General features: G+C 41.3%; 1 protein-coding gene across 2 annotated transcripts in view; it reads left to right on the plus strand.

Annotated features, from left to right (window-relative positions):
- The window catches only part of TSPAN5 (tetraspanin 5), a 116,676-nt gene extending 92,648 nt beyond the window's left edge, over positions 1 to 24,028 (plus strand). Inside the window, exons 2-8 of one of the 2 annotated variants that reach the window (XM_065405231.1) lie at positions 472 to 522; positions 12,513 to 12,659; positions 14,600 to 14,770; positions 17,022 to 17,147; positions 22,896 to 22,949; positions 23,076 to 23,192; positions 23,946 to 24,028. In XM_065405231.1, the coding sequence (XP_065261303.1) occupies positions 472 to 522; positions 12,513 to 12,659; positions 14,600 to 14,770; positions 17,022 to 17,147; positions 22,896 to 22,949; positions 23,076 to 23,192; positions 23,946 to 24,011 (732 nt within the window). In that variant the 3' untranslated portion in view covers positions 24,012 to 24,028. The remainder of the gene's footprint in view (positions 1 to 471; positions 523 to 12,512; positions 12,660 to 14,599; positions 14,771 to 17,021; positions 17,148 to 22,895; positions 22,950 to 23,075; positions 23,193 to 23,945) is intronic. The other variant, XM_065405232.1, reaches the window with a different exon arrangement.
- The last annotated feature ends 1,216 nt before the right edge of the window (positions 24,029 to 25,244 follow it).

Here is a 25,244-nt window from a genome sequence, read left to right on the forward strand (position 1 = left end):
TAGCCGAATTTCTTTTATTGTGCTTTGCAAGGAAAGCGGCTCTGTACAGCTGGCTGCAAAATGATGATGGTTTGTTGTGTTGTCCTGTCACAGATCTTGGCTTATGCAAGTCTTGGGAGATATTTCTTTGAGCTGATTTGTGGAGTGGTTGAGGAGGTGACATTCATGGCATCTGAGATGCGTATGTGGGAAAGCATTAAGTGGGCTGTGCAGCATTAGGGATCTTCCCCCTTATCCTGCTGTTTTCTGGCTGTTCTCTGTGCCAAGAAAGCAGTCTTTCATTCTCTGATTGTGGAATTGTAGGAGAAGCTGTTGTATTTTTTCTGTGCTGTCGTGCCCAGTCTCGACATTACTGTTAGAGGTACAGAGGTTCCCAGCCAGAGGGGTGAAGATGAAGGGGTAATCGATATATGAAATATTTGTAACAGTCAATTCACAGTTCTTACCCCAATTTCCTCTTGTTTCTTTCAGTTTCTGGGCATAGCATTTCTTGGAATTGGATTGTGGGCATGGAATGAAAAAGTAAGTTAAATATAACACAAACTCAACTTTTTTTTTTTTTTTTTAGTGACCGATTGAATAACTATATATTACACATGCTACCCATTCACACACTGTCCGTACTAGAGAGAAAATATAAGACCCATTGTCAAATGAAACGTTAGCTTGCCTCACATAGAAGGAGACCTCAGCATCTTTCTGGAGGCTGCTTTGGCAAGAAAGATCAACTGACAGATGCACACAGAATAGCCCCGGCAGCGCATACATGGAAAGTACAGCATAGAGCTCTCAATGGTAGGCAATGTTGGTATGATAGTGTACTCTCATAAAGGGAGGCAAACCAAATGAAAGTGAGTTTTTCTATTTTTGCCTCTGAATTTACGACACTACTGGTAGCTGTGGCTTAAATTAGTTTACACACTTACAAAAAAATAAGCACAAGACTGACTAAGCTATAGTGTTCCTTCAGTTATCTTAAAAAAAAAAAAAAAAATAGAATGTCCTTCATTGTGCGACTGATGCTGTAACTCGTATCCTCTCACAGATAGGCCTATTAACTCATGTGATTAAAGGTTTGCAGGGTTGGGCCCAAATTTGGGAGACTGCTTGGGGATGGAAAGTGGGAAGGAAAGGCAGTGTCAGACTAGAAGGTATAAAACACATCAATGTGTGTCAGAATCCTGTCCTGGGTAAAGAGATCAGTTCCGCAACAAGGTAAAAGACAAAAAAAAAAAAAAATTAAAACTATTTTCTTCCCCTTTTGTTCTTATTAATATTATTGTTGTTAATAATAATAAATACCTATGATAACAAGAATATTGTGAGAATTAATTAGATAATGTTTTTAAAGTGCATTGAAGAGGAAAAGCCCCATGTTAGTGTTAAGTATTGATATTATGTTCATTACTAAGCTCATAAGTGGGGCTGAACAAACAGAATAATACATTGGAAACCCAGTCTCTGGCTCAGCTTTTGCACTAAACATTCAGAATGAATTTGCCTATCTTGGAAGCAAGTCAGTCAGTTGGAGCCTTCTAGTCGTTCCATCTGTTTTCTTCCGGAATACAGACAATTTAAAACAATAAAACATTTTACATGGCTTTGAACAGGCATTGAAGTGCATTATGAAAGTCTGTATTGTGCTAAGGCCCTGATCCTCCAAGATGTAATCACATGCTTAGCTTTATCTACTACGAGTATTCTAATTGAATTAAATAGAGCTACTCTGTGTGTAAAGCAAAGTATGTGCTTTTGTCTTTGCAGGTCTGAGGCATAAATTAGTAGTATTTGCTTAATTTTGAAGTGGCTTCCCAGTTACGTTGTTGTTTTTTTTTTTTTTTTTTTTTTTTAAGTTCTTCTAGCATTTCCTGGAGCAGCAAAAATGATTTTTCCATTATTATAAATGTGTCCTTAGCCTAGAGTCCTAAAGCAAAAGGGTCGTTCTGTCAGAGTGACAATTCATTAGGTCTTTAATATAGCTCATTAGTGTGAGACTGGATCAGTCTCTTCATGGAGAAATGTATCCAGTTAAAAATTATTAATAGCCAGAAACTGCAGCAAACATTTTACGTGAGATGCAGAAACTTAATATCATGATGTCATTTTAAAATAACCAATAGATTTGAAGAACTGAGTTAGTATATTACATGCTTAAAAAAACAAAAAGCAAAGCAAGAGTAGGTACCTGCCAGTTTGGACAGTCTTGGCTGTATGACTTTACATAAATGAATAAATAAAAATGTTGCTGTCGTAGGACCAGATTCTTTCCTCAGACACATGCACAGGAAACCACTGACTTCAGCAGGCATTCTGAGTGCATGCATGGGAAAAATGTGGTGCTTTAGAAATTGTTTGTGGTGTGTTGCAGCCATGTTGGTCCCAGGATATTAGAGAGATATGAGGCAATATCTTTTATACAGAAGTTGATCCAATAAAAGATACTGCCTCACTAGAAAGACTGTTTATTATGTTTACTGTGGTGTCATGCAAAGGCCCCAGCTAGGGCTGAGGCCCTGTTGTTCTAGATGCAGTATAGTCACATAGTAGAGAGTATCTTTCCCACAGAGTTTACAGTCTGCACTGATGCTGAGTTCCATGGCACTGCTCCTATGTACAGTTATGTACGGACTTCAGTTTTTGCACAGTTGGAGCTTAAGAAATCACTGTGCTGCTGTAAGTTGTGATTTTTGGGGATGCAAATCCAAACATCCACACACTCCAGTCATTTCTTTAGTCAAACTTGCCACATCTCAAAGCCTTTTCAGAATGACAGAAAGTAGAGTACCAGATAGTGTACTAAAGGTTGAATGATATCACTTACCAAGGTTGGCTTTAATAAAATAATGCACATTTAATTGCAGCCTTATTTATGGCAGGTGTGAGGAATGCACTGTAGTTCTTCGAGTGGTGGTCCCTATGTGGATTCCAAATGCGGTGCAGGTATAAGGAATGCACTGTGGTTTCATATCCCTTCCCATGCCCCCAGTTGTTTCTAAAGGAGACTTGAAGACAAACAGCATTTTAAAGAAAATAATTCCCTACATAGTCTCATTACCTTCCTTGCAGCCTTTGGGGGAGCAATAGAATTCACTTGTCAGACAGTCAATGGAACTGATTTGACAGCCAGTCAGCGAGGCCTAAACAGAAAGTGGAAAAATTAGCATCCTAAATCATGAACCTGAAAGAGAGCTGTGAGAAACAAGGAGGCAGTGAACCCGAAAGAGAGAGAGAATCTGTAAAGACTAAGTTCACCTCTCTTCACCCCGTCACCCCGGTTTTACTGCTGAATTTTTCTCTGAGATTTTTGGGGAAAGATCTTTCCCTCCCTCCCAGTGAAGATAAAAGATCAGGAAGGAGAGATGCACTAATTGTGCCACGAGATTGCAGGTACCCACTTCCAGCAAGTGCTTGTTTGAATCCTTGTTTGGAAATTTGAATCTTTGCATATGCCTGGGGCTGCATGCAAATTGGGCAAAATGCAAAGCACTCTCTCTGCTCTTTGTGGATTTTATATCGGGGTTGGTGGTGTGAATAATTTCAATTATGTGACTCATCATTTAGAGTTTGGTGCCTAAAGGGGCACAGTCAAAATAATTTTTAATGTCCTACTTCGTGTTATAACACCTGAAGCTTTTCAATCTGAATGGATTTAAAAAATCTCATTTTACTTTTCTCTCTTTGTGCTGTTAGTTTACTTTGTGAATTCCACTCCTTTATAACAAGGAAACTAGACCAGTCATTCTCCCTTTTGTTTCCTTCCCGTTCCAAGTAACTAGCGAAATGCTGCTGCTGCTGTTGTTGTTTTTGTGTTTCCAACATGAATGTAACAAAAATTATGGAAACTTAAATTGTGTAAACACCCCCCACCTATTTTCTGGTTTACAGAGACTAAATTTTGGAACGAAACAGGTTTGGCACATTTAAATTACCGTTATTCTCTCCCCTACACTTACTCAAATGCACAATAATGTGAAATTTTCAATGATTTATGCCTATCAAAATAGACACATTTTTCCTATTATGAAGCAGTAATGTGATTGAAAATACTTGCATTTCTCATCACCCTCCAAATATATATTAGTCAGAGATTCCTACTCATTTGCATGAGCAGGGTGTGAAAGATCAGCCCACAGTTTGCAAAGGAGAATATGCTCCAGATGATTCTATATTTGAATCTTTTTCTTTTCCTCTGACCACCTCCACAACCACTTCCCCTAGTTCAGTGATACTCAGACTTCAGTGGTTCAGGAGCCAAATTAGTGATCAACATTACCCAAAAGAGCCAAAGTAGAGTGAATTCATTGTTTCATTTACTATTTTTTTAAGATATAATATTCTCACAGCAAAATGACTCACCAAGAATTATTATTTTATCCACTACAATAGGTTAATAATGTAGTAAAGGCATCCTGATTGGTTAATAACTTAGATTGGTTAATAATTAAATCACACAACGTTTTAATATCGTGCTGCAAAGAGCCGCAGGAGATACATTAAAGAGGCACTTACGGCTCATGAGCCTCAGTCTGAGCATCACTGCTCTAGTTCATCTGTTTTCCCAGAGAGGGGATCTCTCAGACCACCCCTAAAATTTTCCCTCTGATGCAGTGAGGGAGGGTGGTTGTTCCTCCAAATTTTTTCCCGTGAAGCCCGCAAGGGATGGGATGTAGTTTTAGTTCCCTGTGTTTTCCCTTGGTGCTGTCCCTTCTCACTGGTCTTGGCATTCTTCTCTGTAGTGTGTCACAGGGACTGTTGAATAAGTGAGGGTTGGAGGCCTGGGGGTTGGGAGGAGTGATGGGTGGGGATGGGCCCTCCCTGGGCTCCTGAGCATCTGTTTCCTCCTTGCTCCCTTCTGGCTGGGAAAGGAGCAGGCAAACACTGCATGTGCGGTGTGGTGAGGAACCCCCTCAACTCCTGCTTAAAAGGCCAGATTTCCTGTCCCCTGAGCTGTGCCTGAGATTACATTGGTGGGCTGGAGAGAGAGAGACAACAAAAGGAGCTGCAAGACAACTGGCAGGTCTGGAACAGAGCCTAAGCCTCCCTTCCCAGACTGACTCACCATCTATGAGTCCTCTGCTCTGGTACCGTAGTGGTGAAAGTGACCCAGTAAGGGCACTCCAGTGCTGCAGAAATGCTTGGGCCTCGTTGGAAACGTGATACCTGTCAGCCTTGAGGGATGCCCCACCAAAACCTTTTCTGCATGTATTGCTGCCTTATGCATTTCTCCCCCTTGTTTGTGGAAGGGGATGGCTCCTGTTTTTCTGCTGCCTTTCCGTGGAATTAGTGCCTAGTTTTTCCATTTGGAGTGGGGTAGGGATGAGCTCAATCTTTCCCATTGCATGCACACATCCCCTGTACCCTCATGCTCTGAAATCGAATGCATAGCTAGAAATAAAGGACTTTTCATAACTTCATTATGCTGATTTCACTCCAGTTTTTTATTTTCTCTTCTCTGACTGGAATTGGCTCAGGGACACATGCAGATGTTAAATAGTTAACCAGGAGCTCTAACCTATTGCAGAACATTAAGAGGGTGGATGAATACTGCAAACAGCTGAGTTGAAGATCAGCCAGGGAACATATCCTATTCAATCTCCTTTTGGGACTACAGCATATCCCTGGACCAAAGCCATTGTGAGAGGGGAAAATATTAAAACACGTGATTTTGCAGAAATGAACTGGTTTCTGGCAAATATTATGCAAACGTCTGAACAGTGCACGTGCAGGATAGAAATACAATAGCATTGTCAGGGGGGAAAGCTGCATCCCCTTCTTTTCACATCTAAGATATCAATAGTACTGACTTGACCAGCCAGAAATAAAAAGAGCAGCATAGACTATTGTTACTCATACTGCTGGAAAGGATACTTCATATTTACATAATACACCTCTATCCCGATATAACGCTGTCCTCGGGAGCCAAAAAATCTTACCACGTTATAGGTGAAACCGCGTTATATCGAACTTGCTTTGATCCACCGGAGTGCGCAGCCCCTCCCCCCCCCCCCCCGAGCACTGCTTTACCGTGTTATATCCGAATTCGTGTTATATCGGGTTGCATTATATTGGGGTAGATGTGTACAAGGATTTTAAAGCTCTTTACAAATGTTTGCCTCCCCTGTGAGGTAGATTATTGCATAAATTGAGAATATTAAGTGACTGGTTCAAGAGCCAGGATTAGAACATAGTACTCATTGATTCTCTGTCCTCTGCTCTACCCTCTTAAAAAAACACCACCACTCCACCTCCAACATTCAGCTAAAGATATGGTGAAGACAGTGCTGGTCAGTGCTAGGCTCTTCCCAGCTCTTCCCAATTTCTCTCCTAAATAACCTATTAAATCAACAGAAGTGCTTGAATATTATGGTGACAGGCATTGTAGAAAACCCTAAGACAGACAGGCAGACATGTGGATAGAAAGGATATATCGACATTCCTATGAGATGGTCCTTCCAATCCTTTTCAGCAGTTTGAAATGGAATAATATGCTCCAGTCATTGCCCCACTATTTCAAACAAAATATGCTTGTAAATACTGCACCACTAAGGATTCATAGATTCTAGGACTGGAAGGGACCTCGAGAGGTCATCGAGTCCAGTCCCCTGCCCTCATGGCAGGACCAAATACTGTCTAGACCATCCCTGATAGACATTTATCTAACCTACTCTTAAATATCTCCAGAGATGGAGATTCCACAACCTCCCTAGGCAATTTATTCCAGTGTTTAACCACCCTGACAGTTAGGAACTTTTTCCTAATGTCAAACCTAAACCTCCCTTGCTGCAGTTTAAGCCCATTGCTTCTTGTTCTATCCTTAGAGACTAAGGTGAACAAGTTTTCTCCCTCCTCCTTATGACACCCTTTTAGATACCTGAAAACTGCGATCATGTCCCCTCTCAGTCTTCTCTTTTTCAAACTAAACAAACCCAATTCTTTCAGCCTTCCTTCATAGGTCATGTTCTCAAGACCTTTAATCATTCTTGTTGCTCTTCTCTGGACCCTCTCCAATTTCTCCACATCTTTCTTGAAATGCGGTGCCCAAAACTGGACACAATACTCCAGTTGAGGCCTAACCAGCGCAGAGTAGAGCGGAAGAATGACTTCTCGTGTCTTGCTCACAACACACCTGTTAATACATCCCAGAATCACGTTTGCTTTTTTTGCAACAGCATCACACTGTTGACTCATATTTAGCTTGTGGTCCACTATAACCCCTAGATCCCTTTCTGCCGTACTCCTTCCTAGACAGTCTCTTCCCATTCTGTACGTGTGAAACTGATTTTTCCTTCCTAAGTGGAGCACTTTGCATTTGTCTTTATTAAACTTCATCCTGTTTACCTCAGACCATTTCTCCAATTTGTCCAGATCATTTTGAATTATGACCCTGTCCTCCAAAGCAGTTGCAATCCCTCCCAGTTTGGTATCATCTGCAAACTTAATAAGCGTACTTTCTATGCCAATATCTGAGTCATTAATGAAGATATTGAACAGAGCCGGTCCCAAAACAGATCCCTGCGGAACTCCACTTGTTATGCCTTTCCAGCAGGATTGGGAACCATTAATAACAACTCTCTGAGTACGGTTATCCAGCCAGTTATGCACCCACCTTATAGTAGCTTCATCTAAATTGTATTTGCCTAGTTTATCGATAAGAATATCATGCGAGACTGTATCAAATGCCTTACTAAAGTCTAGGTATACCACATCCACAGCTTCTCCCTTATCCACAAGACTCGTTATCCTATCGAAGAAAGCTATCAGATTGGTTTGACATGATTTGTTCTTTACAAATCCATGCTGGCTGTTCCCTATCACCTTACCACCTTCCAAGTGTTTGCAGATGATTTCCTTAATTACTTGCTCCATTATCTTCCCTGGCACAGAAGTTAAACTAACTGGTCTGTAGTTTCCTGGGTTGTTTTTATTTCCCTTTTTATAGATGGGCACTATATTTGCCCTTTTCCAGTCTTCTGGAATCTCTCCCATCTCCCATGATTTTCCAAACATAATAGCTAGAGGCTCAGATACCTCCTCTATTAGCTCCTTGAGTATTCTAGGATGCATTTCATCAGGCCCTGGTGACTTGCAGGCATCTAACTTTTCTAAGTGATTTTTAACGTGTTCTTTTTTTATTTTATCTGCTAAACCTATCCCCTTCCCATTATCATTCACTATGTTAGGCATTCCTTCAGACTTCTCGGTGAAGACCGAAACACAGTAGTCATTAAGCAAATAAGGATCTTAAGAGCTTATTTCAAACTGTTCGGGAAAGGAGAGGGCTGTAAGATAGCCTACACCATATTTCATCATTAAGGAGTCTGCTATCAAAGTACCTGAGAATATCTTTAGGTTAACAACAGACCTCTTGTTTATCATTTATAAACCATGTTTATCATTCAGACTACAAGCTGTTGTTTTATTGCCAAAACCTCTCTCTCTCTTGTATATCCTGAGTTGTGTATCTCCAGGATGTTGGTAACTGGAGCTTCTGTGTACAGTGAGAGAAAATGATCCAACAGTACACAAGAACATGAGAGCAAATTATATCGCATGTGCTCCACAGAGCTCCTCTGTCCTGAGGCATAGCTCAATGTTACTCATACAAGGCTGGTGATAACCAAAAGTGGGCAGGCAAAACTGGTGTGTAAAGGGACAATATACATTAGCAGGTAGTGCTTCTACTGACTCAATACAGGTTAGAAATTGGCTACCCTGAGGAGTCTCCCCTTGTGTGTGCTCTCTTTCTATAACAGGTGAGGAAAAGAACAGAGACTAGGGCAAATTAGAGCTACAGTATTAGAGATGCTAGGTGACCAGCATTTTGAGCACTGGCCTCTTATGAACCCTGCTAAACCAGAAGATCCAGAAAGGCATCTAGCTTTGTGTCCTTAGGGGTCAGTACAGATTATGAAAAGAATGTAAATACATAGTAGCTTTATTTAGCTGGGTTCTGTTTCCGCTGCCTTTAGTGGGGGCATGACTGAGCCTTGTATGCTATAAAATGATCACAGAGAGGTATATCTTGTTCTCACTTCTGTGTGTGTAAATCCAGAGTAACGCCACTGAAGTCACTAGAAATACTCCAGATTTACCTATTGTAAGTCAGAGTAGAATTTGGCTGAGGCCATCTCCATAGGATTTGAATGTTGTGGTGGTTTGATTTTAAATAAGCCCAAAGTCTCTTACGACATCAGATTTAAAAAAGTATGTGCCATTAAGTAACAATGTTCACCCTTTCGATGGTAGTTTTTATTTAAAAAAAGAAAATGTTGAGCACACCCCTGCTACATCTCCTACGTTAGCCCTCCCAGAACTAGTGTGTGTTATGATATCATCTGGGATCTATGAGAGCTATTGTAACACAAGACTATATGTAGTTTTTCTTTATAAGCCAGAGTTTCCTTTAACACTGTAGTTACTGTAGGTCCTTAAGGAAAATGTGGAAACAGTGTATGTGCAGAACTTGGGTAAGTCATTGTTTTATCATGCAGAACATTTCTTTTATTCCTAGGGCAAAGGGTCTATTTCCTGACCTGTGTACCTCCAAGGCCAGCCTTTCTCATGGATCTGTCTGTTGTTTCCTTGTTATGTTTCATGCATATCCATAGAGCTGTTGCAGTGCCTCCTTTGTAGGATGTACATAATAAGAGTTAGAAGCAAGTCTAGTGGTACGCTTTTTATAACTTGCTGAAAATGCCAAGGACTGCCGATGATTGTTTCAGCTTGCACACCAACCAGCCTGTTTCAGACCAGGACGACTGTCAGCATTATTCTGTAATATTACGCCATTAAATCTATTTTGGTCTTCCTAGTGACTGAGATGGGGGTGTGATTCCCAGCTCAAGAAGACATTCTCATGCTAGTTTGGCTAAAAATACTAACGTAGCCACAGTAGCATGGGCAGTAGTGAGTGGTGGCATGGGCTACCTCCCCCGCATATGTACCCACAGGGTCCCGGTGGGTTTGTGCTCAGGGCAGCCAGACCGTGCTGCCACTCGCCGCTGCCCATACAACCATGGCTATGCTAGTACTTTTAGCACGCTAGCTTGATGAGAGCTAGTGCAAGTATAACATTCTGCTGTGAGCCACTGTTACCTTCTGCCTCAGCAAGAATGAGCTATGCAGGAAATTAGACTCTGTGTCAGCTCCCTGCCACTCCAGTCTGTCTTCCTCACCAGTAAACAGCCCAAAGCTCTCCCACCCCAAACCTTGCTTAGCAGGTAATGATCATTGAACTCTAGCTCCCAGGCTCCACAGAGATATTTCTTGGCAAGGCACAGCCCCGCCACAGGACACTCACAGAAGATATTAAGTTTGCTGCTCTTTTAAAGAGTCAGTGGATTACAGCTTATTAGTAACGTAAGTGATAAACACTCCCTTCCCTTCAAACACAGCACTGAGTTGGTTTATAATAAAAATAAACTTGTTTTATTAACACAATGACTTAGGTTAAATGATACCAAGTAGGAGGAATAAAGATAGAAATGGTTACAAACAAATAAAAGTAAAAATACTTTCTAATGGCTATGACATAACTTGACAAGCTAGAATCTTTGTTCAAAATAGTTTCCTCACTAATCTTCCTCTTCCAGCAATAGCTGGCTGATCACCACACAGTCCAAGGCGGTTTTCCTTGTCTCCTCAGCTGAAGGATGATCCAAAGTGTTTGTGTCCCCTTACATATCAAAATCTGCGTTTTATTTCAAGGGTCAAATTGATCCCCTGTGGGTCAGTCTCCTGTCTCCTCCAGGGGACCGACTCCATGGTATCTGTTGGTGTATTCCAGTGTGATGCATCCTGCTGCAATTTTACAATGTAAATGTTCTCTTCCTGCAACCTCCACTATGCATGAATATCCCATTGAATTTGGCCACACGTGATTTGAGGTGTTGGCCTCTTTCCTTTGTCTTGAGAAGACCTGTTTATCAACTCCCCCTGACATACCTGGTTTAAACACCTTTTAGTCACAGACTTTAAAGCCCTTTAAAATGAGTGTCCATAATTCCACACACAGCATTGTCACATACATTTCACAATGATATTACTGACCAGTGTGTCATTAGTTTTCAAATGATATTTCAAAAGACACATTGTATACAAATACCATTGCAGTAGGGGGTATGGTGTGAACACGGGGGTGCCTTGGTCACAGTGAGTATGTGTACTTGACCTGGGCATCATCCCCCCAGCTCTAAATGTAGCCCTACCCTATGTGTAAAAAGAGTATAATGGGGCAGGGGATAATGTCCATGTCCAGGCAGGAGGATGGTAGGAAGGAGAGAGATCTGTCATAGGAGGATGACATCCATGCTATTGGTTTATAGTGTGTACTCCAGCCCTGGGTTGCATCATGTCTTTGTTGTTGTTCCTGTCCTCTAATATGCAGTCCTTTTCCAGGTGGTGTGAAAGGAGGAATGGTGTGAGACCATTGTGCTTTTCCTGCCATCTTGTGGTCTCTAACTCAGCACCAGAATCCTGATAGTCTTAGTGCAGGCTTGCAAGAATAGGGAAAGGGCTCCCTGCATTCTCTCCTCATCCTTGCACATCTCAAGATCAGCCAGAATCTGTCCCAGAGCATTTAAGAAAAAACAAAATAGTACTTTCTCAGGAATGCTGCCGTCATCACAATCCACCTGAGTTCTGCTCCATAGTTGGAGATGGCATGCAGACTGGTTATTACTGGTTGTTCTGTCAGGAACACTGCATATCCTGTTTCCAACAAGCCATATCACAGCTCTTATGTTTGAATAGCTTGACATATCACCCCTGATTTAAAATCCCTAAGAGGTTCTAAATTAATTGCCAAGTTTTATTGCTAACTATTGAGTCACTAGCTGCACTCTGCTTACTCAACAGAGGTTTTGTCACTGCTACTAACTGAGGTCTGAATTGGCCGGCTATCTAGTCTGCCCAAGATATGACCTAAAATCTTTAGGAGGAAGGGCCCATAATAACTACTGCCCACAACTGAGGAACTTGCTTCCTATGTCTGAGTAGTATCCACTCTCTGGATTTAAAACCAAATTAAAGAAATGTCAGCTGTTGCCTTAATGGCTTTTTAGACCATAACATTTGTAATTGTGTTGTTTATGCAAGAACTTAATTTGCTATCCCAAAATATAAAGCACATAAATGTTGTCCACAATAGCTAACAAAAATAGACTAATCTTCCTCCCACCCTATTAGCTACTTTGACCTCCTGGCAAATTAATCCCTCATAACTGTATGTGGCGTCATATACTCTGTGACTTCCTTGCAAAGGACGCTCTGAGGTGCATTTTGTTGTTCACATTCTATCTTATTGTTTCAGTGCACACAGTGCATTGAAAGGAAATGTCCATCTTTTCATCTGCTATGCATCCAAGAGCTTATTAATTTTGCTCTCTGATACATGCCGAAGAACATCCATTTGATGTTGTTCTCTGTATTTTAAAGGAAAAGCAAAAGCAGACTTGTTGCACAATAGAAGGCCAGACACATCTGTTATTCCTTGGCATTGTTTTTTTTCCCAGGGAGTGCTGTCCAATATCTCCTCCATAACTGACCTGGGAGGCTTTGATCCAGTTTGGCTCTTCCTTGTGGTAGGAGGAGTCATGTTCATTTTGGGATTTGCAGGATGCATTGGAGCTTTGCGAGAAAATACCTTCCTTCTCAAGTTCGTAAGTAGCCTTTGCAATTTCTGGATTCATCAGTTACATAAGTTAAACCATGTTCTGTGTTATTGCTTAACTGTGGCAGTCTTGTAAAATGCCTTTGGGGATATTTGACACAAGTGTGTTGTATTTCTCTGCTAAGTTAGTTTTTCCCTATCTTTAAACAATGAAACTATTAAAGAGCTGTAATTCAAATTGCTTATGTTTTTGAGTTTTAACTTGCATGATGCAATCCTGTTAAGAGCCATAATGCAAAGCACATGCCTTTTATAAGGATTCAATCTAATGCTTGGCCTTTCTCTCACTAAAGGAGAGAACCTACTTTAATAGTGTACGTATTGAGCTTTGAAAGCCCATAATGAGATGCCTGTGTAAAATGTGGGGGGGGACGGGGACGTGAAAACTCTACCAAATGTGGCCCACATGATCGTTGGTGTGGGAGTGCAGGCCCCGTGGTGTCCCTCATGGTAAAGAAGAGACAATATTGAGTTATAGAGGGGATTATTTATTGAGGTCCTGTGACCTTGTAGATATCCCTGGCTCTGTACAACTCAGACTAATTCAATACAGCCCTGTACTGCTTAATGATGGCACTGCTCAGTCTCCCTTGGCCTGGACTATTAGTCATGAAAGAAACTGCAGGCAGGTCCCAGCAGCCAATGCACCCTCTTGAGCTGAGCAGCCTGGTTTGTCTGTCTTTTGGTAACCACGCTCCCTGTGGGGCACATCTTCAAGTTAAAGATGTGTGACTGCAGGCTGGTCTGTTTTACACAAGTTTAGTGTGATCCCCATTCACCCTTTTGGCTCCTGGCAAGCTGTTGTCTAATCTACGCCATCATCACCATAACTGTTAAATGTACATGAAAAAGCTCCTTACTAAACAACAGTGCCGTGTTTGGCTCCCGGGGTGGAAGTGCTGTATAGAGGGAGGAGGTGGTTCTTAGTTACTGATCTCAAGGCCTTTCTATAAACTAGCCTGAGCTAGTTCCAATTTACTTGTGTGTGGCTAGAAAATTAAAGTAACTTTCTTGTTTCTTCCATCCTTTGCTTCTCTGAATGCCTCTAAAATGAACACATCTGCCAATAGCCTCCTATTCAGTAGCAGCAGGAAAAATTAAAAATGCATCTGAATGAACAAAAAATAAATATTAAAATGAGAATCAAAGGCACAGTTGCAGAACAGAAAGAGCTGTAATATATCCGGATCATGTGGGATTTTTTAAACTCCATCTAGACTAGACTCACTGGAGATGTTTAGAGAAAGTGGCATGTCATTAGTAATGCCTTTGGCATTCACTGCATTTGCATTAATCTTAATGAACTTACTTGGTTTTAATGTGATTATAATGAGTAATTCCACAGACATTCCTTTGTAACTTAGTCATTAATTAATTTCTGCTGTTACCAGTGTTTGCTTTAAATGCTTCCTTAGGCCAAACTGTTCAGACCTAGGTGCCAATAGATTGATTTCTGCACCTAATTTTTGGCACCCAAATAAGTGAACTGATTTTCAGAGGTGCCATTGGCTGCTCTTTTGAAAATTTAGGTACCTAAATATGGATTTAAGGCTGATGTTGTCAGAGGGGAGGGTCTCAGGGAGTCCCATTTACATTTACCCCTAACTGCCTTGGGTCCTTTTGAAAATCCCAGCTGAGGTATCCAACTTTAGGCACCCAACTTTGAAAATGTTGGTCTTTGTTAAGTGCCAGACAGAACTGTACAATCCTGCACTATCAGCTGATTATGAATAACATTTTTAAAAGAGTCAGGTTTCCTGTGGGTAGGAGTACATTGAGCATGTGTTAATAAGCCTGCTGAAACTGAAAAAACATCCAGTTTCAGGTCATTCACATTCTGATTATTTGTAAGCCTTGGAAAATAAGCCTTTAGCCACAGAGGTAAAATTGTCCTTTTCTTGTAACTTTTTTTTCTCTTCTTTCTCATAGTTTTCTGTATTCCTGGGAATTATTTTCTTCCTGGAGCTCACTGCTGGTGTTCTGGCATTTGTTTTCAAAGACTGGATCAAAGACCAGCTGTATTTCTTTATAAACAATAACATCAGAGCATACAGAGATGACATTGATTTGCAAAACCTTATAGACTTCACACAGGAATATGTAAGTTGTTTCTACTTTTACTTCTCATCTGTTGGCTTTTGCAAGCAGCCACAAAAATGCTCTAGAATATAATACTTAGCACATATACGTAGCAATTACTTAATGGCACTTCTATAGATATATCTGAATCCCGTTTGAGGTTAGGCTAGTTATTAACCCTATTTTATAAATGGGAGAAGTGAGACAAAAGGCTAGGTGAATTGTCTAAAAGTCACCGAGGGAGTCTGGTAGATCCAGAATTCGAAATTGCAAGTTCCTGATGTCCATTCTTGTGCTCTAGGCCACTAGATCACATAGCTTTCCTAAAAACAAGTTTCTGAAGACTTCTCCATTGTTCATGGAGGCTTAAACTATTTCATTACTATAAGAGTTGCAACTAGAGCTAAGTGAATAACTGATTTTTCAGTTCAATGGCTGAAATGAAAAATCCAAAAGAAAATTCAGTTAGTTTTTCATGGAAACTGAATTTTTTTCATGTTTATTTTGTTTTGTTTTTGACAAAATGAAAAACCAAAAAGTCGAGTTAAAATGGAAACAAAACATTTCAAATGTCTATTTGAAATGATATTTTTCAAAACAAAATCTCAATTCAAAATGGCATTTTTGGAATTACTGTTTTTTGGGGCTGGGGACAGAAACTATTCACTGAATTATATCAAAATTTGCAAATAATTTTGATGCCCCCAAAATGCATTTTTTGTGTGTGGAGAATTTACTATTTGCTGAAAAGATTTTTGCCCATCTCTAGTTGCAGCACTCATACAATGCTTTTTATTGAGACTGATTGAAAATACAGTCAGTTCTGTGATGGGACTTGACATCTAGTTAGCAGGGCTAGAATTCTAGACCACGCTTCAGGGTAGGAGGAGGAGAACTACTTATCCAAGCGAAACTGCAGGGGAAATTCTAAAGTCTATTGAATGTAATTAGCCTAGTTGGAATTGGGCCACTATTGAAGTTCTCCTTATGAGAAATCTGGAAATGGCTGCTATCTCTGTCTCTTAGAGAGAATTGGTAATATTTAGAGTGTGGTGTGTGAGGCGGTACAAGTTAAGCTCCCTTAAACGTACACGTACCTACTTACTGACATGCAAGGGAATCGAAGTGGATGTAAGTTACACACCAAGGAGCTGTATGAAGATGTAAATCAAGCAGGGAATGGCCTATGCTGCCCATCCCATTCTTACTCTTTAGCTCTTTCTTGTTACACTCCTCTCTCCTGGCCCTTCAGCTTATGAGCCTGCATCCTTACTCATCACCTTTGAATTTGGGCCCTGTGTGTCTAAGGGCCTGAGTGCTAGATGACTGCCATCTAAGGGATATCCACCCACCAAAATGAATTCATTTATGTTCATGTTTGAGTATGTCATAATTTTGTTTTTTCCCCTCGAGAGAGTGAATACGTGACGGGATGCACAGAGTCTTACACATTGTGTTGGATCTGACCTAGCTTGGTGGCGGCCACAAATCTTTGGCCGTTGTGAAATGAAAGGGTCTCAGTGCAATTTCTAGTGAATGGGTGTCCACGTAATAAAAACTGCCATCATAACTGGATTCCTTGTTAGCAAGCAATCTCAGCAGAGACATCGCAGGTGGACTGAGCATGGAAACCAAACTGCTTTCTCAGCCCTAGAGAGGAGGAAGTTTGCACTGCTGCTGTACGTGCTGTGCCATATATGTGAAAAAAGGACATTGACTGGCACTGTCAATCAAACACCTTTTATACATGCTCAGTTCAATTTAAAATTAATATAGATTAACACTGGGCCAGATCCTCAACCGGTCTAAATCAAAGCCGCTCTGTTGGCTTCCAGTGGAGACAAGTCCACACATACAGCAGCTGATTGTCTGGCTCATTGGTGTATTGTACTGAAGATTCAGTTACTTGAGCAGGGTGACCAGATGTCCCGATTTTATAGGGACAGTCCTGATTTCTGGGTCTTTTTCTTGTATAGGCTCCTATTACCCCCCACCCCCGTCCCGATTTTTCACACTTGCTGTCTGGTCACCCTATACTTGAGACATTTTTATTTTGGCACTTAGTGGGTGGGTTCTGCCCACATACAATACATCCTTAACAGGGAGTTATTTGTACAGTAATTTAAGAACCACTTTCCAGGATGGGACTGGGAGTGAATTTTGATTTTTCTTTGTTGCCAGATTCCCTCTAATCTCCTAGTGTGTGGTGTTGGTGCTGATATTCGTTCACGTGCAGAGTCAGAATGTTCTCATTCTCGTGTGTTTGCTCTAGTGGCAGTGCTGTGGAGCCTTCGGAGCTGATGACTGGAACCTCAATATTTACTTCAATTGCACAGATTCCAATGCGAGTCGAGAGCGCTGCGGCGTGCCGTTTTCATGCTGTACTAAAGATCCTGCCGTGAGTGCGTTACCAACAGGGTGGTGTGGTTCTGCTGCTCCTCTCTTAAATCACTGCCACACAAAATGGTGTCTTCGGTTAGGCTGTGTGTGTGTGTGTGTGTGTGTGTGTGTGTGTGTGTGTGAGAGAGAGAGAGAGAGAGAGAGAGAGAGATGTCTGTTTATTTTAGCCCTTGCTTTTCCTATCCACTTCAAGGTTTAACTAGCAGCTCAACGTTGCACAGTCAACATCAGTTTGATCTCCAATCCTGAGAGATGACTTCTTTAAGTCTCCACCTTAGGCTTTGTACTTGCTGCTTTTCATTTGAATGAGGAAATCACTATCTTGGCTGGGTGCATGTGTTGTTTTTAGCACTGCTAAGAGCCATAGCCTGGCCTTGGTTAGATGATGGTTGCTTTCAGTTTGGTACCAGGCTGTTTCACCCCCACCCTCCTTACCCCCATTCCCAGAGTCTCTAAGGCTGAACACTTAGAAGAGGAAAAAATATTTTTAACAGACGTGTATATTGCTTATTATTTGCTTTACTTTCCTTTTATATTGTGGTAGCACCTACAGGCCACAACCAGGTTGGGTCCCAGGGTGCTAGGCAAATCTAGAATACATTACAGTCAATGCCTCAAAGAACTTACATGTGTTTTACTTTTGAATTTGAGACAGGATTGGAAATCTTTCTTCTCTCTCTCCCCTCATAGATTTGTTGTTCCTTCCTGGTGACTGACTTTGCTTTAATTATAACAACTAAGTCCGCGTGCTGGGTGGTGGGCACCTTTATCATGCAGTCAACTGAGATTGTGCAGAAGTGAAGATGATCCGTTTGAGGGAGACACTCGTTTAATGAAGTTTCGTAGCATTTTATGATGGATACAATTCCATGTTGTCTCTTCACTTATAATGTGCAAACCAAGTTAAGGGTGCATTTTTACCTGTGAGATATGATCGATAATATGGGAGACAGGTTACTGACTGTGCAGGATTTGGTATAGGGATACATTAGTGCACCTGTAGATTATTTTGTGGCTAATGTTACACATTATGTAGTCTTTCTGTTGATTAAAAACCAACCTACCAGTCCTAGTATCATCTAGTTTGTCAGTAATGGCTTTCTTTCCATGTTGAGTGAATTTTACTTTCTCACTTTTATGAGTACTGTAGCATTGACTGAAGCTAGGCAGGGGCCCATAGGTCCCACAAAAGCTTCCCACTCCTGCTAATGCATCTCAGACTTCACTTTGCAACATCGTTTGCTATTGTCCTCCTCCTCTCCTGAGAGGTGACTGCCTTTTGCACAACACTGTCCTGGTTGCTCTGTGTTGTGAACAAGCATTCACAATAATCTGAAGCCACCATCCAACTAGTCACCTTATTTTTTACGCATATTAAAGCAAACTGGAAAATAGATTATGCTAATGCGTTACATTTCTGTACCACTTGGACACCACCCCCTACATAAACACAAACTGCTTGTCATAACCTAGTTTTTAAAATGTACTTGTTAGAAAACAAAACCAACAATATCCCTATAAATACCTAAATACCAATCCATGCAAAAATTGTCCCAACATCTCTCTGTGTGTGGGGTGTGTGTGTGTGTGTGTGGGGGTGTGGTGGTGGTGGTGGTGGTGGTGGTGCGGGGGGGGGGTATACCTATCATCTGGGGAAGGTGTACAATAAGCATAGAATTAAAAAATAAATATCAGCTCTGTTCACTCTAAAGAAGCAGCACGATTGATCGGTGAAATAACTGATCTCTCCATTCCATAGATTGTGTCCATAAGTGTTCAAAGTCCTCTTGTAACAAAGCTAGAAGTCCTGTAGTTGTAGCAGGATGCCCAGATTTATTAACTCCGATATCCCTCCTGTGGGAAAGCTTTCCAGACACAAGCCACTATGTAGTGTGCTCTGTTTTTTGGATGTCTTGCCAGCTGCCCATAACTTCATGAAGCAAATCTGTATATCCAGTGTCTCAAAATATGACCAGATCCTAAGGGGAATGCACAGTCAAAGAAATCTTGTAATTTTAGAACGAAAGGTCTACAAATAAAGTCTGTCTGATGGGTTTCCCCCCCATCCCCACCTCTGGATGTGAAACTGGAGCTCCCACGTATCAGGGATTACCATCCTATGCCATTGTGTTGGATAGGTCCACTGAACAACTCTAGAAAGTAATAGGAGGTGAACTTATTTCCATATTGTACTTAATTCTTATAAACTCTAATGCTTAATTCCTGCATCGGTCATTCAAGAAGCCCTAGTAAAATGATGTAATCAACATATACTTAAAAGACTAGGGCAAGGGTTCTCTCTGCTTGCAAATAGGAGTGAAGTGTCATCTCTTGAGGACTGTCAGTTCCCCAAGTTTTACCTTCCCTTGTTTTGCTTGACAACTGCCTTGTGCCTCCAGTCTCTTTAAGGAACTTCATGGAGGTCACGGGAAGCACTGGGGCTGTTTAGACTTGTGGAGTTACAAGTAATCTGCAAAACTGAATGAAGCCCAAGTTTAGGTGGAGAAGGTCCATTTAAGCAGGGTGGAGGGCATTCATATCTGGAAGGAGCTTACAATCCACCTGTGTCAAATTCTCTTGATGCTTTCTCCTGTGTTGGAAATATACTGGGATGCATATACCGGGGTAGGGAGTGCAATTCCCCACCCCCTGCAGGATGTGAATCACTTGCATCTTGGGTGGGGAAAGCTCAGCCCCAGGGATCTCACTGCATCTGAGGAAACTGGTGACTTTATCGAATGGTGCATCCTGGAATACCTTTAACAAACTAGAAAATACCAAGAGGCATAATTTACTAGTTGGGGGCCAGGGTGAGATTTCTTTCTTTTTCTTTTTCTTTTTTTTCAAATGTGCTGGATGCCTCCCCCACTGGGACCTATAACTGGCCTTAGCTGGGTTTCTAAGTTAGCTTAGCAGATCACCTTTCCGCACATCATTGTTGTAGGGCGAGGGAGTGTTTCGCTAGTTCTGTCTCTCTGTGCCGTCTTGGCTGACACTGAGGACTGAACTGGAGGCTTTCAGAGTCAAAAGCATGAATCTGTACAGCTGGAGCTGCAGAGCCAGGCTGTGTAGCTGGGAGCTGTAACAGACCCATATCCTTTGTGGATTGGGCACAGAGTGGGAAATGTAATGCGTGCTGAGTGGGTTACACCTATGGCAAGCTAGGGAGGCTGCCACTGGGCCTCCTGAGGGTTTCAACTACTATATGTTCCTTCTCGTTCCCGGTAAGTGATCTTTCTCCTGCTATCCATCTCCACCCTCTGACAAACAGAGGCTATGGACACCATTCCTTACCCATCCTGGCTAATAGCCATTAATGGACTTAACCTCCATGAATTTATCTAGTTCTCTTTTAAACCCGGTTATAGTCCTAGCCTTCACAACCTCCTCAGGCAAGGAGTTCCACAAGTTGACTGTGCACTGTGTGAAGAAGAACTTCCTTTTATTTGTTTTAAACCGGCTGCCCATTAATTTCATTTGGTGGCCCCTAGTTCTTATATTATGGGAACAAGTAAATAACTTTTCCGTATTCACTTTCTCCACATCACTCATGATTTTATATACCTCTATCATATCCCCCCTTAGTCTCCTCTTTTCCAAGCTGAAAAGTCCTAGCCTCTTTAATCTCTCCTCATAGGGGACCCGTTCCAAACCCCTAATCATTTTAGTTGCCCTTTTCTGAACCTTTTCTAATGCCAGTATATTTTTTTTGAGATGAGGAGACCACATCTGTACGCAGTATTCAAGATGTGGCCGCACCATGGATTTATATAGGGGCAATAAGATATTCTCCATCTTATTCTCTATCCCTTTTTAAATGATTCCTAACATCCTGTTCACTTTTTTGTCTGCCGTTGCACACTGCGTGGACGTCTTCAGAGAACTATCCAAGATGACCCCACAATCTCTTTCCTGATTAGTTGTAGCAAAATTAGCCCCCATCATATTGTATGTATAGTTGGGGTTATTTTTTCCAGTGTGCATTACTTTACATTTATCCACATTACATTTCATTTGCCATTTTGTTGCCCAATCACTTAGTTTTGTGAGATCTTTTTGAAGTTCTTCAGTCTGCTTTGGTCTTAACTATCTTGAGCAGTTTAGTATCGTCTGCAAACTTTGCCACCTCACTGTTTACCCCTTTCTCCAGATCATTTATGAATAAGTTGAATAGGATTGGTCCTAGGACTGACCCTTGGGGAACACCACTAGTTACCCCTCTCATTCTGAAAATTTACTATTTATGCCTACCCTTTGTTCCCTGTCTTTTAACCAGTTCTCAATCCATGAAAGGATCTTCCCTCTTATCCCATGACAACTTAATTTACGTAAGAGCCTTTGGTGAGGGACCTTGTCAAAGGCTTTCTGGAAATCTAAGTACACTATGTCCACTGGATCCCCCTTATCCACATGTTTGTTGACCCCTTCAGAGAACTCTAATAGATTAATAAGACATGCTTTCCCTTTACAGAAACCATGTTGACTTTTGCCCAACAATTTATGTTCTTCTATATGTCTGACAATTTTATTCTTTACTATTGTTTCAACTAATTTGCCCGGTACTGATGTTAGACTTACCGGTCTGTAATTGCCGGGATCACCTCTGGGGGCCCTTTTTAAATATTGGCGTTACATTAGCTATCTTCCAGTCATCGGGTACAGAAGCTGATTTAAAGGACAGGTTACAAGTAATAATTCCGCAATTTCACATTTGAGTTCTTTCAGAACTCTTGGGTGAATGCCATCTGGTCCCGGTGACTTGTTACTGTTAAGTTTATCAATTATTTCCAAAATCTCCTCTAATGACACTTCAATCTGTGACAATTCCTCAGATTTGTCACCTACAAAGGACGGCTCAGGTTTGGGAATCTCCCTAACATCCTCAGCTGTGAAGAATGAAGTAATGGCGGTCATGATTGGGTTTTGGTATTGAGAAACCTGTGGCTGCATTGCAGAGGTGACACTGGCAATAGAGAGTCCCAGAATGGCTGCTGCATTGTAATCTTTCTTATTAGGGTGATGTTTTTCTTCAGATTAATTTACTAAGGGGCTAGAGTGTGTGCAGAGATTGGGTTGCGTGGGATGGGGCAGGCTTTGCTCCGTGGGTCTGCTTCTCCTCATTGCACCAGAAGGTCTGTGTATGTGGAGGAATGACAGCCTCAGAAAAATAGGTTAGAAGTGCTGCCGTGGGGTACTACTCACTGAGAAATGCCCTTTAGAATAGTGTGTACTTCCTTCTGTGCACTCCAGAGCTCTCAAGTGAGGGACAGTACAGTAGGAGAATAGCAAGTGACTCCTTCTCATGGGTTTCATAACCTCCTGTGAAAGGGGTAGGTGACAGAAAAACACAGCTTATCTCTCTCTTCTCTTCCCCTAGCCTTTGAGGGAGAAGCACAACCTGTCTCTTGGGCTTATAAAATAGTTTTGTAGAGCAAACTTGTTTGGAATGGACCAGATTGTACCAAGTGACCACTCCACTCCATCCCCTCTTCACATGGCCCACGATGAACTCTGAACTAAACTTGCCCTATCCTTGGTGTATTTTTCAGGGACAAAGTATGAACATTTTCTGCAGAAAATTACTTTATTTAAATAGAAGGATCATTCCCCAGTTCGTGCTTTCATCTCCACAGAATGTCCGTCTCCGGGACGTGGGGTTTATCACAGACTGAGGAGAGAAAATGTTGTGGGAGTCCCTTGTTATTGGAAGCACTTCTCCTTACTGCCTTTCTTTTTTCTCCCTTAGGAAGATGTCATTAACACTCAGTGTGGCTACGATGCCAGGCAAAAACCGGTAAGTGTTTTTGTTTTTTTAAATCATACCTGATTTCGTAAGGATCTGAGTAACTTTGGGCAAGCAGGTTATAGAATTGGAGGTAAAGGTTGAGCTAATTATCTGTGTTTTCATCCCTCTTCTCCTTTGCAGGAGGTTGATCAGCAGATTGTTATCTACACTAAAGGTTGCGTCCCCCAGTTTGAGAAATGGCTGCAGGACAATCTTACTATCGTTGCTGGCATCTTCATTGGGATTGCGTTGTTGCAGGTAAAGCACACATTCCTCATAAAGAAGTTACAGAGTTAAAAAGCAGAACAGGGAAACGCTCAACAAGAGAGCTGGAAATGAGGCTGTTTCATTGTTTAATAACCTTGAATTAGTGGTTTTCAGTAAGGGCTAACTGGTGAGTAATGGCTGAGACTTCATTTGTGTTGAAGGATATTTTATGTTTATCCGTAGAAGGGTGTTTGTCCGACTGCCCTCAACTCAACTCTGCACTTCGTCAGATTGGGGGTGGGCATAGGGTTGCCAACCCTCCAGGATTATCCTGGAGTCTCCACAAATTAGAGATTAATCTTTAATTAAAGATTATGTCATGTGATGAAACCTCCAGGAGCATGTCCAGGCAAAATTGGCAACCTTGGGGGGAGGGAGAAGAGGGAGATTTCAAAGATTGTAGGGAGGCCTTATTTCTGACCTTATCTAGACAGGTTGCCAAAAAAAATCACTTTTTAAATTGCTAGTGGGAAGAAATTCTAGTACAGTCTCTGACTTCAGATTAAAGGTACGCTGTTGATTTAGAATCCAGTCTGTTTCAGACAAAAAATGAACTTAAAGGAGTTTCAGTTTTTACATTTGCTCCTACGCCCCCTCTGCCAACTTCTATAATGTTTTTACAATTGCATTTCTCAAATTTCTTTCTCCTGTTGCTGTGTCCAAGTCCCACACCACCCAGGGAAACTGACTGTACACAAAGGACTGTCAAGTGCACCCAGTAAACGAACTGTCATCTTTTTCCAGATATTCGGGATATGCTTAGCCCAGAACTTGGTTAGTGACATTGAAGCTGTCAGAGCCAGCTGGTAAAACTGCTGAAATAACCGCCACAAGACACTGGACAACTGAAAACCTCCAAAACCTCCAGTGTGTCACTCCGACACCAAGCTGTATGGACGTGGGTGACGGGGAAGCCGCCTTTCCAAAGCGGTCTCAAGTCTACGCTGCTGGTATTGCAGTGAACCCTTGTTTCTTTGGGGTTGGCTAATGGGTGGGCTGTTTAAAATCTGCTGCTCACTGACAGTTTTTTTTTTTAAATCACCAACAAGCTGTTGAGCCATGAATCTCTACTGTATCCTTGCTTCTGAATAACAGGTGGACACTCTCTTTTTTTAATTGGTGTGTGTCAATGGGACGGAGTTGCATTGTGGTGTGTGGATATGCTGTTTATTCTCTGTATCACAAGCTCTTTGATAGCTGCCAAACGTTCCTGAAAAGGTTTCTTTCTTCAGTACATGCTGAAGGAACCATCTTCTTGTTTTCCACAGCTAAACATAGCTGCAGGTCTTTCTGAAACTAAACCCATCAAACAGGAAACAACTTTCCACTCATCAATTGTACATTTCAAGAAATTGTTTTAAAAACAAGGAAAAACTTTTATACAAGCGCTTCCAGACTTTCTGTCTGTAATAATATGTGGTTGGAATCAGCAAGATTGAAGGGATAACTATCTAAATTTGCCAGCATCTTTCTCCAAGCAAGAATGGGACATATATGGGAGCATGAGGTTTGGGGGGCTCAGGTGTATAATGTTAAAAAGAGAATGAAATATATGTTAACTTAAAAAAAAAGAGTTATGAAGTACGTACCCAAATACCCTGGCTATATCCATTGATTCTCTGGAATTTGGCATAACCTGATGTATTTGGGGCTGTCACTAATATTAGTGCTTTGTTATAATTGTACAAAATTTCTTTTAAAATGTTTCCTTGATCCTTTCCTAGCTGAAGCTTTGGTTTTCTTTCTTTCTTTTCTTTTTTTTTTTAAATTCTTCTTACCTGCATGAGCTATGGAATTAGAATCTGAGAAACCTTGTTTTTAAATCCCTGCATATGTTTCAGTAGGCTTCTAATCCAAATTTACTTATTTATTGGTAGATGCACTTGATTATGGAAAGTTCCTATCCCCTTGTCTTGGAAGGGGGAAAGGAGGACAGCTTTGCTATAGTAAATGCTTCCCTAGAGTCAGCAGTTTTTCATTTGCTTAACTCTGTGTGTGTTTCCCATCCTGCCTCTCTCTGTCTGAACACAACAAAATGCTTTC

Source organism: Emys orbicularis, chromosome 5, assembly GCF_028017835.1.
Source record: "Emys orbicularis isolate rEmyOrb1 chromosome 5, rEmyOrb1.hap1, whole genome shotgun sequence".
NCBI lineage: Eukaryota > Metazoa > Chordata > Testudines > Emydidae > Emys > Emys orbicularis.